General features: G+C 51.4%; 1 protein-coding gene across 1 annotated transcript in view; it reads left to right on the plus strand.

Moving 5' to 3' along the window:
- Positions 1-14,257, plus strand: part of Antxr1 (ANTXR cell adhesion molecule 1) — a 167,707-nt gene that overhangs the window by 116,566 nt on the left and 36,884 nt on the right. Inside the window, exon 17 of the mRNA XM_055617629.1 lies at positions 7,644-7,724. Within this exon, the coding sequence (XP_055473604.1) occupies positions 7,644-7,724 (81 nt within the window). The remainder of the gene's footprint in view (positions 1-7,643; positions 7,725-14,257) is intronic.

Consider the following 14,257-nt stretch of genomic DNA (forward strand, 5'->3'; position numbering starts at 1 on the left):
TGTGTGTGTGTGTGTGTGTGTGTGTGTGTGTGTGTGTGTGTGTGTGTAGGGGGGTTCTGTCCTGCTGTTTTCAGGAATCCACCTTGTGACTAATGCCACATCCTTGGTTGTAGCTGAATTTTCATTTCTGGGATCTTCAAGGTTGGAAGGGCATGTTGTTCCTTTCTCAACTGGTGGCTTCGGACTGGGTTTTGCTAAATGAATCAGAATGTGGACAAATACATTTAGAAATCTAAAAACCGGTCCTGGTTTCTGCATCTGCTCAGTCAGTCTCGTCACGTTCCTGCTGTGCTGGGTACAGACACTGAAAGGTGCCACTTCTCAGAGAGGAAGTCAGAATGAGGATCCCAGGCTTGGAGGCCCAACCTCACAAAAGACCCCCAAGATGCCCTCAAGTCTTGCCCATTTCCTCTGCCAGCTCAAAACTCTACTCCACCTGCCAGGCCTTAAGAATCCACACCCGAACTTCCCCTCTGATACCGTTCTGCTGTCCCAGGGACTTCTGGCTGCTGCTGCTCCCTGACCCTTCCCCTTCGAGAAAGAATGTCGATAAGTCTCACAGGATGTCCTGGGACTCATGATTCTTCTGCCTTGATTTCCACGGTGCTAGGATTACAGGCCTGTGCCACCAACTCTAGGATCCTGGCTCTGGAGCCTCCTTGGTCATGGTAATAAACCACACATTCTTACACTGTGGTCCCCAAACTAGCAGCACTGGCTTTAGCAGTGATCTTGTTGGAAACACATTGAGGGGTCCCAGCCAAGACTGGCTGTATTAGAACCTCCAGCGGGGGGCCCAGCATCTGGGTTTTAAGAAGCCCAGGAGGTCACAGACAGCATTGCCTGAGGGCAGGGCTGGATCTCAAAGGATAGGAACTGGACACCTGGGTTACTGCAGTGAGCAAAGAGCTCAGCTGTGCTGTGTCAGGAGCCTCGGAAGAAAACGCAGCAAAAAACATCGGGCCATTTTGCCACCCAGTGCACTGATGTTAAGTGACTTGGAATCCAAGTCCTGGAGATAACTCACAGGACCGATGGAAGAAGCCTGTGAAACTAGTGCCTCTCGCCTGGGCGCGAATCTGGCTGAGGCCATGAGCAAGCTTGCAGGCTCCTTCTGCCTGGTGGAGCAGCTAATGCCGACTCACACATGCCCTTAGGTAAGAGATGGGTAGATCGCAATTAAGGAGATTATCTTGGGTTTATGGGACTCCTTGCTGGATTTCACCCCTTGCAGGCAGCAATCATCCTCTGAAGCTCTAGTAAACAGCATGGAGCCTGGCATAGAGCAGGGATTCCACCAGTTCCCACTGAGTTGATGAGGTACGAGGCATGGTCCAGCAGCCACTTCCAAGCCCCAAACCCGTTAGACCACACAGCTCCACTGGCATGCTCTGACCAAGAAGAGGTCACTTGATGACATGGCTGTTCGTGAAGGAGGGCAGAAGTGCAGAAGGGACCAGAGAGATCCAGGGGAAGAGCATATTTTCCACCAGTGGTCCAGCCCTCGTTTGTGTAACAGGCACACTTCATGCTGAGCCTTTTCTAGTTAGGATGCCTGTGGGCTTTAAAGAGACCTCATAAAGGACTAAGTCCCATGTGGTAGCCTCTCTTGGTGCTCGTCATGGCCCTGTGCTGTCATAGAAGGCACACTGCAATCGTAGGGCTCACAGAAGGTGAGCTGGCTCAGGGGCCCCTGCTGAGACCACTAGGGACTAACAACAAGAGGAATTGCTCACCCCAGGCCTGTGGGGCCCAGTGAGAGGCAGGGTATAGCCTGCTGTGGCTAAGGGGCGGAGATCAGTAGCCTTAACCCACCTCACCACCTGTTTCCTTGTGGCCCTTGAGCAGAAGACGGCGTTGGCATTTGTTTTATTTTTTTTAATGTTATAAGAGATATTTTGATCATAATTCTTTTTCTTCCCTCTACCCAACTTCATTCTTTCTCTCTCTCTCTCTTAAAAATAAAAACAAACAAAAACCAATCAGACAAAAAAAAAACTATCAAAATCAAAACAAAAGGCACACCATAAAACCTGCAGTATGGTTTGTGTTGGCCAGCTACTCCTGGACCTCGGGCCTGCCTTGGAGTGTGGCTGACAGACCCAGAGACACTCCATTGGCGATATTTGCTGATTTTGCCTTTCCTAGCTTTTATTAATTACAGATAGCTTCTTGGTTAGGGACAGGACTTTGTGCCTGCCTCTCCTCCTCCATGCTGGGTTTTGTCTGCTTTGAACCTGTGACTCCTGTATGTACAGTCACAGATGCTGTGAGTTCATGTGTGTCAGTCTTGTCGTGTCTGGCACATACCTGAGCCCACTGAGACTGCGGCTTTGACCTTTCTAACTGGTTATATAAGCTATTACACACCCTCCACAGTTTTGCCTCTTATTGAAGAAACCTCCATTCTTGGCTCTTCGGGTCCTTCTAAAAAGTGTGTATGGACCCCACCCTTTAGGAATACAGTCCCCACAGGGAGACAGGGAAGTGGGAAGGGGACAGAAGAAACAAACACCCCCACTCCCCCTCATCTCTCTCATGTCCTTCCCCCATGAGCCAAGGAACTCTATCTGGTGCAGAGGCAGCATGCACAGGAGGTGAGGAAAAGAGGCCCCGGAAAGATGGCCTCTCCATGGTGTGTCCACCCTCCATTCCCACTGTGAACACGGAGAACCCCACATCTCACACAAAATTTTCGGCAGATCCCTGGGATTGCATCTTGCTCTCCAGCAAACGTGGCTGGAATCATCCACGGGGTGAAATGGGTTACATGGACGACCTTCTTCCTCCACTCCTGAGGGCTGAGAAGCAGGTGGGCATGCTCCATAAGCAGCCCAGCAGGAGCTGAAGGGTAAGGGTGACAATGGGCTCAGCCTCCTGTACCCCCCATCGTACCCCAGGCTATCTTAAGACACCGACCACATCAACCACACCACTCCCATCCTCGTCCAAGGCTCCCGATGGGGGAATTTCCCCTGCTGTTTCACTGCATTTTCCTTTGCTTGGTTTTCTCTTCCTCGATTTACAGCACCCCATGCTTCTCATTAAACAGAACTGGTCAGTGAGGACAAGTTAAGTCATGCCCGGCTCCACGGCCACCAGCGGAGTTAAAGCAGGGACCCGTTGCAGAGAAGCTACCCATCTCTTTTTCCAGTAGCTTCTCTACACGTCGGGAAGTGAGAGGAATGACAGCTAAATGGCCAAGCCAGAGACTGCCTTGACAGACAGACGGACGGGCTGCCCCCTGCAAGGGGCAGGTTGTGAGCGACAGGTTGTGGATTAAACTGCCGTGTGTTTCAAGGTAGAGAAGCTCAGAGTTCTGTTCAGAACACTGCTGTACAGTGAGCTCTCTTCAAGTTTCCATCTCAGAGCTGAGTCCACTAGCCGGGACAGACAGCCTCAAAAGAACAAAATGAAAAAAGACAAAAGAAGACGTGCAGGGAGTCTCCAGGGGGCTTTGAATGGTGACCCGCCCGGTCTCACCATTGTGTGGGCGAAGCTGCGCAGAACTTCGGTGCCCTCCGTGCGTTTAAGCTATCGCCCGAGGGGGAGAGAGGTATGGAGTGCCAGCCTGGCCCTGGGGAATTTCCCATTTTATAGTCAAGCCGTGTCAACTTCATATGGAAGCAGCTATTTTTAAATGTCAGCGGACACACCCTGGCTGGGGCTCTGGGGTTTGTGGTGGAGTCTTCGTCACAGCTTCACAGAAGCAGCTGGCCTTTTGCCTAGGGAAGGCAGAACAGAGTCTAAAGTACATGTTGTTACAGGCTGTGACTGATGGACACCCGAGTATGACAGAGACAGTGGCCTCCCCCCGCCCAGGCCTTAGGGAAGGGTCCTCGTGTACGAGCACACTGTGGCTTTAACTGGCAGGTTTCTGCCGCATCCAGAAAATCTGGGCTGTGAGCTCTGGGCTCTGTCAGGAGCTTAGCTGACTGCAAAGGGTTTTGTTGTTGTTGTTGTTTCGTCCTGACTTAATTTTTAAATGTATTATTGAGCATGATGGGGAGAGTGGCACATGCCACAGCTTACGTGTGGAGGTCAGGACAACTTTGTGCCATCAGTCAGTCTCTCTTTCCACCTTGTGCAGTTTCTGGGGATCAAACTCCAGTCATCAGCCGGTGAGACTGCTCCTGGGAGCTGACTTTTGTTCTTAGCCAGCAATATGACCAACTCTCTTCCCAAAGGCTTCCTTCAGCTCTTGCCTTGGAAGCCCCCTGGGTACAGGTGCGGAAAAAGGCAGAGGCTGTGAAGTTATCCACATTCTTTCTAGCGCCACAAACAAGGGGCTACAGGTTCACACATGGGACAAGTCAGAATTCAGAAGGCTGAAGAGACGGTGGACTCGGATGGCCTCACCTTGCCCAGAGAAGCTAGAGAAAGCAGCTCACCTGGGTGAATGGAGCACATGACACATGCCAGGCTGGCTTCCAGGCACCACCATGTGATCCATAACAGGAATAAAAGTAACCGTTGGCCAAGCAGGAAAATTTTACATCAAAGCATGCAGAGAAACAGGACAGGGGCCTGATGGGTACGTGTGGGTAAAGAGGGCATTTGATTCCCCCGTGCTTGCTTTTGGCTCCTGTTACACACCTACATCATTGTTGAAATCTGGAAGGCCATGCCATGCCCTGCTCTGGACCTAAATAGGTCATGCCATGCCTAGATCTGGATCTCAAGAGAGGCCCTCGATGAAGACAGCATGCACAAAGCCTAATATTACATGGGAGAGTCAGGCCATGGGGCCAGTGGGAACACGGCACACAAGTCAAGCTAGGCAGAAGGAGGGAGCAAAGAAGCTGAAGAGCAAAGCAGGGAGGGAAGAGAAAGCAGGCCAACCTCACAGAGGCAAGGCCAAGGGAGAGACCCCTGGAAGGAGAGCCCAGGGGAGCTCCAGAATAGGAGGTGTTTGACCATCAAGATGTCCTGGGTGGCCAAATGAAGAGCCATCCTGAGGGGATCCCTGGGCCAGGGCACAGCTGGAGTGTGGTGAAGAGGGACGTGACCTCAGCCTGGGAAGAACACAAATGGAAAGTGTGTGCGCGCCAGTGGATGTCCACAGATTGGAGTCACTCTGCCTCACACTCTTCCATCTTCCCACCACTTCCCAGATTGGTTTTACTTTGATTGCAGATATCGTGTGATGAATAATTTTCCTGAGATGAGATAGCTTCAGTGCTTAATTTTTAATTTAGCGTACAGAGGAGACAGCATTATTAACGCCCCGCTTTAGGCAGAGCAAGCCTTGGGGAGCTGAACAGCTCTGTGCTGGGGCTGGAGGAAAGGCGGCTCAGCTACAGCTTCCTGGGTGATCTGGGTGGTCACCTCCTCCACCTCCTTCCAGGACTGCATATCTAAGTAGCTCTTGGCTGTGGGTGCAGCTTTCCGTTTCTGCTGAGCTAGTTAATTCCTTTCTTCAATAGGCAAGTTTTCTTCTTTAAGCCTCATGCCATTGTTCCCCATTTGTCCAGGAGTGGAGCGACCAGCAGATAAGGCAATATGGGTGGGCTGATTTCTGAGCCAGTTATTAAGAGCCCCTCCTAGAAATAAAAAGAAGGCATTCACCCACCTCATATCATGAGCAGTAAGGGCCTGTCCCCTAAGAACCGTCAAGGAAACACTGAGCTAACACCGAGCATTGCCTCATGCAGAAAACCATGCCAAACACACCAGGCCTGTCCAGCTAAACCCACTTCAGAATATTGTCAAAGACTTTTATAGATTCTTTGTGATAGGAGATGAGAGGCTCAGCACTCCGCAAGATCACATTTAACCCACAGGAGCTTCAGCATTGGCTGGCCAGGGTTCAAGAGTTTGGTTGTTCAGGTGTGTGTCTAGCCCACCAGAGAATGACTTCAGAACGTGGGGCCCTTGGGGATGATCAGGGCTTCATGCTGAGGCTGAGCTCTGCAAACGTCCTCTGCCTTTCCGTCACCATCCTCTAGGACACCGCGCACACTCACGCACCACACACTCACGCACCACACACTCACGCAGTCCGGCGTACCCAGCACCATCTGAAGCACACTTCACATGGAGGCCCAAGATGTGTACGCCCACAACCAAAGCACAACCTTCGCAAAATAGTGCTACCCTCATCACGTGCTCTTCCCCCTACCATCTGTTATTATAGCCCTCAAAATTTCTAGTCCTAACACAGAATCAATCCCGTGAGAACCTAAAGGGTTCCGACCCCGCCACCGGTGCTCCGAGGTAATCGCTTCAGCCAGACCTTTGTGAGTAGGCTCTGCAGCTGGGGTGATGGGGCACAAGCTTTGGAGCCAGGCACACGGGCTCTAACTGTGGCGCCAGGTGATAGGGTCTCTGTGTATGGGAAGGTCATTTGGTCACTCTGACGCTCCATTTTCTCCACACTGCTCTGGAGACTGCTGAGAGAATTAAGTGAGGGGATATGATATGAAAACACCCAGCACCTAACACCAATGGGCACCCAGCACCCAGCACCTAGCACCAGTGGTCACTCAACACCCAGCACCCAGCACCATGCACTGAGGGACAGGCACACAGAAGTGGACAGAGCATCATCGCACACCATTGCTCTGGTAAAGTTGGTGTTCCAGTGGGCAGAGATACACAGCAAGCTGATGGCCACGGAATATGGCAGTGGGTGATATCACTGTTATCATAAACTGTAGGAACCAAGAGGTTAAACAGCACAGGTTTCTTACAGTTCTGAAGGTCAGAAGGCCACGGCAGGTCTCCCTGGCTAAGATCCTAAGACTCTCTTTCCTTGTCCGGATCCTGGAGGCTGCCTGCACTTCAGAGACGTGCTCTCCATCCCTTCCGTGGCCAGTGTTCCAGGGCTGAGTCTCTCAGGGAGTCACCGCAGACACATCTCTGATCCTGGCCTTCGTGTCTCTCAGGAAGGATCCGTGTGGCCTCTTCAGGCCTGGGTGGACCAGGGTTTCTCATCTCCATAATTTAGTTTTGTCAACAAAGCCCCCTGTGTCCTATAAAGTAACGTAGTCCTGGGTTCTAGAGAGTCCTTTCAGAGGTGCACTTTGTCATAAACTGAACCCCTCTAGCACCTCCATATACAGGCCTTTTACCGCCACCCCCACCCCGGAGAGGACAAGGAATTGTCCTACAGTTGTCATCATTGTGATCTTGTATCTGGGAGCCAGGTGGTCAGAGGACACCTGCTGGAGGATGGTGAGAGCAAAATTCAAGAGGCTGAATGAGCTTCGCTGTGGCAGGCTTGGAGCTACAGTGACCTTTCCCTCCCCTCAGTGTGTGTGTGTGTGTGTGTGTGTGTGAGTGTGTGCAGAAGTTGACACTGAGGCAGGGTCTCTCACTGAACCCAGAACACTGACCAGCTAGGCCAGCTGGCCAGCTTGCCCTCCTGTGCCCTGGGACGGCCCGCCTGCAGGCGACATCTGCACTCAATCCTCAGGCTTGCCTGGCTGCCAACACCGTACCCCCTGAGCCACCTTGCCCGCCTGTCCCCAGCTCAGAGTGTACCCACCCTTGCAGTAGAGCGGAGACTCCCTAACTCACACTCCCCATGTCACCAGGGCTGAGTTTCCACCGTGGTGGGAGAAACCACAACCTTCTTCATATCCACAGTGGCTGCCCACCAGGCTTCAATATGGAAGCTTCTTGCATTTGTTTTATTTCAGGGAAAACTCGACGCCTTGTGGGTCCTGCTAAGGAAAGGGTATGACCGAGTGTCCGTGATGAGGCCACAGCCGGGAGACACGGTAAGATGCGTCGATGGTCACATGCACACACTTCTTCTCCGTCCCCTATTTTAGTCATGCCGGAATAACTGCTCGAATACAACTCCAGCTATTATTTCCTGTGGTGACAAATCAGATACTGAATTTTTAAAATCCTCGTCATATCTTGTGTTTTGATTTGCCTCTCTGAAAGGAGCTTTGACAAAAATATACTGGGTTTAGCTTCCTAGAACTTGAGATTTTCAGTCTGGAGTGCTGTGAGTGGCAGGTCTAGCTGGGTTCTGCTGCAGGCAGCCTTCTTTTGGGAGGGAGGGTCCTCATCCACACAGGACACAGGAGAGACACCGAGAGCACCACAGCAGAGGCATGATGGCTGCAGAGGGAGCTGTCCACAGGCGCAGGCCAGCTGGCCAGGACTCTCAGTAAAAGGGGGGGGAGCGTCTATGCTGATGGGTGTTTGACCAAGAATTATCCGGGGCCAGCCTGAGGTATCTCCCGATAGGGGGCGTTACACGGGTAGTGCATCTTGAAACTAGAAGGTAGTGTCTTCACTTTGAAAATGGGGACAAGAGAAGGTGAATGATGCCCCGCTTAGGAGAAGGGGTTTCTCATCCATAGATGGGAGAGCCAGGCTCAGAACGAAATTCTCCCTCAGCTTCCGGCAACCTGCATCTTCCTTGGAAACCTGGCCAAACACAAACACAAAATAAACACAAAATAAAGGTTTCTCATTTAGGACTCCTTTGAGTCAGGCCGTCTTGAGCTTGAGGTCACTTTCTTTCTGGCTGGAGAGGCTTCGGGCAACCCCTCCCCCCAGACCTCTGTGTTTCACCTTTGTACATTGGATAACAGTCAGCATGCAGGGGAAGAGCTGGCCGGTGATGGTAACACCTTGTCTTAGTGCTTTTTCCATTGATGTGATAAAATACCCAAGAAGAGCAACTTAGTGTGGGGACTGGAGAGCTTCGCAGCAGTCACAGCCCGGGCTGCTCTTGCAGGGAATCAGCATGGCTGCTCGCAGAACCTTGAACACGGATACCCTCCTCCCGCCTCTGTGGGCCCCAGGCACATGTGTGGAGCACATACGTACACGCAGGCCAAACACCCACACGTATTGAAGTAAATAAATGGATAGCAACTCAGGAGAGGAAGGCTGATTCTAACTCACAGTTTGAGGTTAAAGTCCATCGTGGCAGGGGCAGGCACAGCAGCAGGGACTTGAGACACAGCACACAGCACAGTGTCTGAGGCTAAGACCCTCCACAAGTGTGGGGGCTAAGAGACACCCCCTGTACCCCAAACAGGTGTGCCTGAGGCTAAGAAACTCCCCCAGGTGTACCTGAGGCTAAGAAACTCCCCCAGGTGTACCTGAGGCTAAGAAACTCCCCCAGGTGTACCTGAGGCCCCCCTACAGGAGTGCCTGGGAGAGCTCTAGGACAGACAGGACCACTGTGGCATGGCCATGGCCTCCCCTCGGAGCACTCAGGCGATGACTACAGGATTTATGGGGCTGACCACATTTTCCACCAGCTCCAAGTCACTCCAGCCAGACATGTGCCTGTGAACAAGGGTCACAGGTTCTGAATTTCCCTCTAAAGCAAAACAAAAACAAAAGTCACCTAATTACAGTCTCATGAAGCCTGGCAGCTCCCCCACCCTCAGCCCCAACCCCACCCCCAGGCTCCTGCCTAGTCCTCCTCCTCTGGTCAACACACCTTGAAGGACAGATAGATTTAGGTCTAGTCCACAGTGAAATAGCTGTGGAAACTTGAGCCCGTCCCTCAGAGCTGACCCCGCCCCTCTGGACAAACATGGAGGCTGCCCCTCCTGACACCCTCTTTCAACCCGGGGGGGGGGGGGGGGGAGGGGAAGCTGACAGTTCATGGTTCCTTGACTCCCGTGTTTCCATATGGGAACATCAAGTTCACTAGGCAGGTGTCCCTTCCTTGCCCCAACCTCTGCTTCCAGTAAACAGCCAGTGGGGAGCCCTTCTTGAAACACAACTTTCAGTGTGTTCTTCTTGACTTCTGTCTTGCAAGAAGTAGGGGGAAAAAGCCTATCATCTTGGATCGCCTAAGAAACGCCTCCCTTTTTATTCCATCTGCTAGTCAGCCCCTTTTCTGGCAGAGGAGTGCCAGACCAACACAGTGCTGAGACCTGACCCCAAGGTCCCTGCAAGCTGGAGTATTCTATGTGAGCCATCTCTTCAGCACTAGTGATCCACTTTTCTATTGAGTATTTTAGAGTTGACTTTTCCAAAGACACTCTCTTAAGTAAGGATAACTAAGGTTACCATACCAGAACAAAGCAAGGTACACGAGCAGAGCCTGGTGTTCCTAGAACAATCTATGGTTCCCAAACCACTTAGGCTGCACTTTGTGTCTCTATGAAAGTTTTAACAGGCTGCTGGGCCCCACCTCAGAGATTCCTGCTCAGTCCCTATGGGCAAGAAGGGGATTAGCATTTCCAAAGTGATTCCAGGTGACATTAACGCTGTAGAGCTGGGGTCCACCCTTAGAGCCAGTGAGAAAACTGAGCTCACTGCCACCAGAGTCCCCCCAAACCCTGAGAGCTTCAATTTTAAATATATATAGGTATATATATGTATATATATATACATATATACATGCATATATATGTATACATATATATCTGACTGTAAAGTTATTGACTGTGAAGTCATTGCCTTTTGTATTTCCCTGTAACCTATTGGCCCACTTGGAGAATATCTTATCTAGCTAAATAATAATAAGCTCTGATCCACTGCCAACAAGTCTCCCTAGTTGGAGACAGTCCTGTGACTAGACACTAATTTCAAACACATTGTTAGGTGGGAAAGGTTGGGCATGTGTAGATCAGAGGCTCTGGTTCCAGTGATCTCCAGCCTGGCTCCAGGCCGCAGAGAAATGGGCCCCGCCCCAGTGATTGTGTTGACTTGCTCTGGCTGAGGTCTGGGCTGCCTGGGTGGTTCTAACCGGCAGCCAGGGCTGAGAACAAGGGAACTAGTTCCACACAGGTGTCATCTCTTTTCTTTCTGAGCAATTCTGAACTTTAAGAGTATCCCGGGTATTCAGGGAGGCATCGGTCCCAGCACCTTTCTTCCCAGGAAGGGGTGAAGCCTAAATTCTAGCTGCTGTTCCTGTTTAGGTAAGGAGGATAACCCCATCTATGTCTCCGTGGATGGATGGCAGCGAATCTTTCCACAGCCTCAGCCTTACCCGCCTCTCTGCCCCAGCGTGAACCCCAGTCCCTCACGTGCTCACATGCTCCCGGATGACCCGTGGAGCTAGACCTTTGTTTTGTTTTTAGCTCCTTGGTTGCTCTCAGAGCTGGCACGGGGAACTGCGGGGGAGGGGGCTGGTACATTCCATTACTCCATGCACACAACACACTCTGAGCTTGTTTTGAAGACTAGGAACTCCTTGCAACCAGGAAAGGAAACACACTGTAAACGCACATAAACAGTGCCTGCTGCTCATCCAGCCCTGGAGGTTGAGCAATCGGAGCTCCAGCCTCAGGGCTGTCTCTGCAGAGCTGTTTGCAACAAGGGAGCAGGGTTGGCCACGTGGGCAGTGTGTGATGTCACAGAGAACAAAAGGGGCTGGGTAGGTGTCCCCTGGGGGAGTGTCCTCAGCGTGCCTCCTCTAAAGCAGATGCTCTGCCTGTCCTGTGTACTGACATGGGGAAGCCTGCCTACTTCTGTCTCTTGTCTCTTCTCCTTCTTGTGGCCTCCATTCCCCATTTTCCACCTTCTCGCTTTCCTTTTTTTTTTTAATTGTTTCCTTCACTTCCAATTTCTGTTGCTTTTCGTGGTTTTTTTTCTCTCAACCAACAGCTGCTGTACTCCCACTAAGAACCCATTTCCCAGATGGTAACTGATGATGCTCTAGAGAACAGTACTTCCTTGTGGTGTCTGGAGTTCAGTGTATGTGCTCTGCCCTAACTGTGAATGGTTACAGGAGCACAAAGCCGGTCCTGCTGATGTGGAGACCTGTGACATCCATTCTCAGAGCAGAAGCTAAGGTTCAGCAGGGCTCACCTCTCTGCAGGCTGGAAAGAAGAGGACCTGGAGGGTGAATTTAGGGTGTCTAGGTTTGACCATCCACTCAGGGGCCCTGAGCTCCTGCCTGGCTCAGCAATTAAGCCCCTTCTGTGAGCTGAGCCCTAGGGTGCTGGGTATTGTATGGCACACACTGAGTAGGGAGCAGGGACAAACAGGCAGGTCCCCTGAGCACAGCCTGATGTGAAAGGCTCTGGGATGTGGCCGGAACTCCCAGGAATGCACTTTGTCCTCAGTGGAGTCAAAAGTGGCTGCTAAAAGTGACATCGGAGGGGCATGAGAGAGATACTCAGGCAAAGAGCTTTGAGTCAGACTTGAAGGAGATGTCAGGTAGAATGGAAGAGAGTGAGCCAGGTAAGTTAACGGTCACAGGCCCCTACCCAGGGACAGCGTCGATTCCCTGCTCACATGAGTTAGGTTCACAATTGTACTGCAGGAAGGGCACACTGCTGTGGTATGAACGAGGTGGCAGACATGGATGGCAGTAAGGAGGGTTGATCCTGAGAGCAGGAAGGACTGAGACGGTTACTGGTTTGAGAGCACCCGAGCCAAGGACTGTAAGTGTTGACTCAAGTGGCAAAGCTGCCTCTGCCGCCAGTAACAGAAAGAAGAGCGCTGGGAGGGCAGAGGTGGGTGCTGGGGTAGGGGTGGGGATGAAGGAAGGCTGAGACCAGGTGTGAATGTTTCTAGCTCAGGAGCTTTCAGAAGTTCAGGGTTGTGCAGGGAGTGACACATGCATGCCTCACCCCTGCCCCAAGCCATATGGGAAACGAAGCAGGTTTGAGGGGAAACAGGTTAAGCCTGGAATTCCCACGGCCAGTGCAAGTCCTTTAAGTGGGGTGGAGAAAGGAACATTTGGAAGGCAGAGGCAGGTGGATCTCTGGGAGTTCAAGGCCAGCCTGGTCTACATAGTGGGTCCCAGGACAGCCAGAGCTACAAAGGGAGACTCAGTCTCGAAAAGCAGCAACAGAGCAGAAAAGGATCTTGTTGTCTGTGCGAAGGTTGAGTTTTTCTCGCACAGTCGGCAGCATGTGTGCGTTGGCTGTGACTAACCAGGCATCTTGAGACTTCCGTGAGTGTCTGACACCAGCTAAGGTCCTGAAAGCTCTGAAACAAAAGTCCAATTTGCTGGAGGCTGGCTCTTGACTCTTGTGAGAAGTGGGTCACTTAAGAAAAAGGGAAGAAAAATGCAGATTATGGGAACTGTTCCTGGAAGGCGTGATTTACTCTGGTATGGGACGTCCTCTGGCTGCTAAATTCCCAGGAGTATTGCTTGGGTTCTCACCCTTGGAAATCTTCCTTCTGTCTCCCTGGAGGGGTAGACGAGTACTTGGAAGTCTTGGCTTACTTCCCTGAGTTTAGAAAGAACAAGATCAAAACATTCTCTCCCCACAGCAAAATCCAGACTACATACAAAACCTGCAAAGTTAACTTTCTCTGGAGAAGTAGAGCCCAACATTGACTGTAACGTGTTTCCTCTCGGCATTCTCTGTGCCAAGGTCCTTCCACAGTAGCCGGTATCTCTGAATGTGACGGCTACTGCACGCCGAGGGCGCCCTGTCGCCCTGCCTCTTTCTCCTCTTCTAACCCTCTTATTAAGACTCCCCTTTCCCACACTCCTGGGAGCACCTGGATGCTCACACCCCACCTCCTCCTCTTTGTCCTCCTCCCAGCTCCTCTCAGGACCTCAAGCTCCATACCACCTCATCTCCCCAGCAGCTCCAACAACCGACAGTTCATCTTTAGCTTTGGGTTAAAAACAACCAACAGGAGAGAAACCAGTGCCAGAGAACAAAGATTGAGTCAGAGTTTTCTTCACCCTTCAAATTCTCTGACCTCATTCAGCTTAGTTTTGTTTTTGGTTTTTGTTTTTCTTCCAGTTCAAATTGTGCTTGAGGGAAATGGGGTTTGACTCTAGGGTCAGAATTTCACCCAACCGCAGTTTGATACTTTGTCCAAACATACTTGTATCTAGCAACTTCATTCCCATGGACCTATCCTTCAGCTGTTGTCATTGTAAAGTCCTGTCTGGGGCGTTGTTGTCCTCTGTGATGGGTCCCAGTGAAGAATCACTGACAGGAAGGGCTGCTCTGGCCTGAAGGTGCTGGGTTGGATCAGAGATGGCAAACTTGACTCAGGGGCTGGACTTCCAGAACGCTCTGAGGAACAAGCCAGGCTGTTATGGACCGCCCATACAGCCCATCTTGTCTGGGTCTGCATGACCACCTCACCTCAGCCTGTCCCTCAGTCTCAAGGAATGGCTGGCTGTCAAACCTCGTAGTCCTTCACTTTGGAGTCAGGAAGTTGAGAGCTAGAAAGGTGGTGGGGGACCCCAGTTACCCAGGTACAGCGTCTCACAGAGAAGCCATCACAGCCTTACTCCATCCTCCTGCATATAAGAAGGAGGGGGCTCAGGTAAGCCCCTGGGTTGAAGGATTATTAATACTTAATAGATTTATATTTTTAGTAAAGCAGCGATTACTCCTTAACCAGC

This window comes from Psammomys obesus, unplaced genomic scaffold (genome assembly GCF_907164565.1).
Source record: "Psammomys obesus unplaced genomic scaffold, mPsaObe1.curated_primary_1811, whole genome shotgun sequence".
Taxonomy (NCBI): Eukaryota; Metazoa; Chordata; class Mammalia; order Rodentia; family Muridae; genus Psammomys; species Psammomys obesus.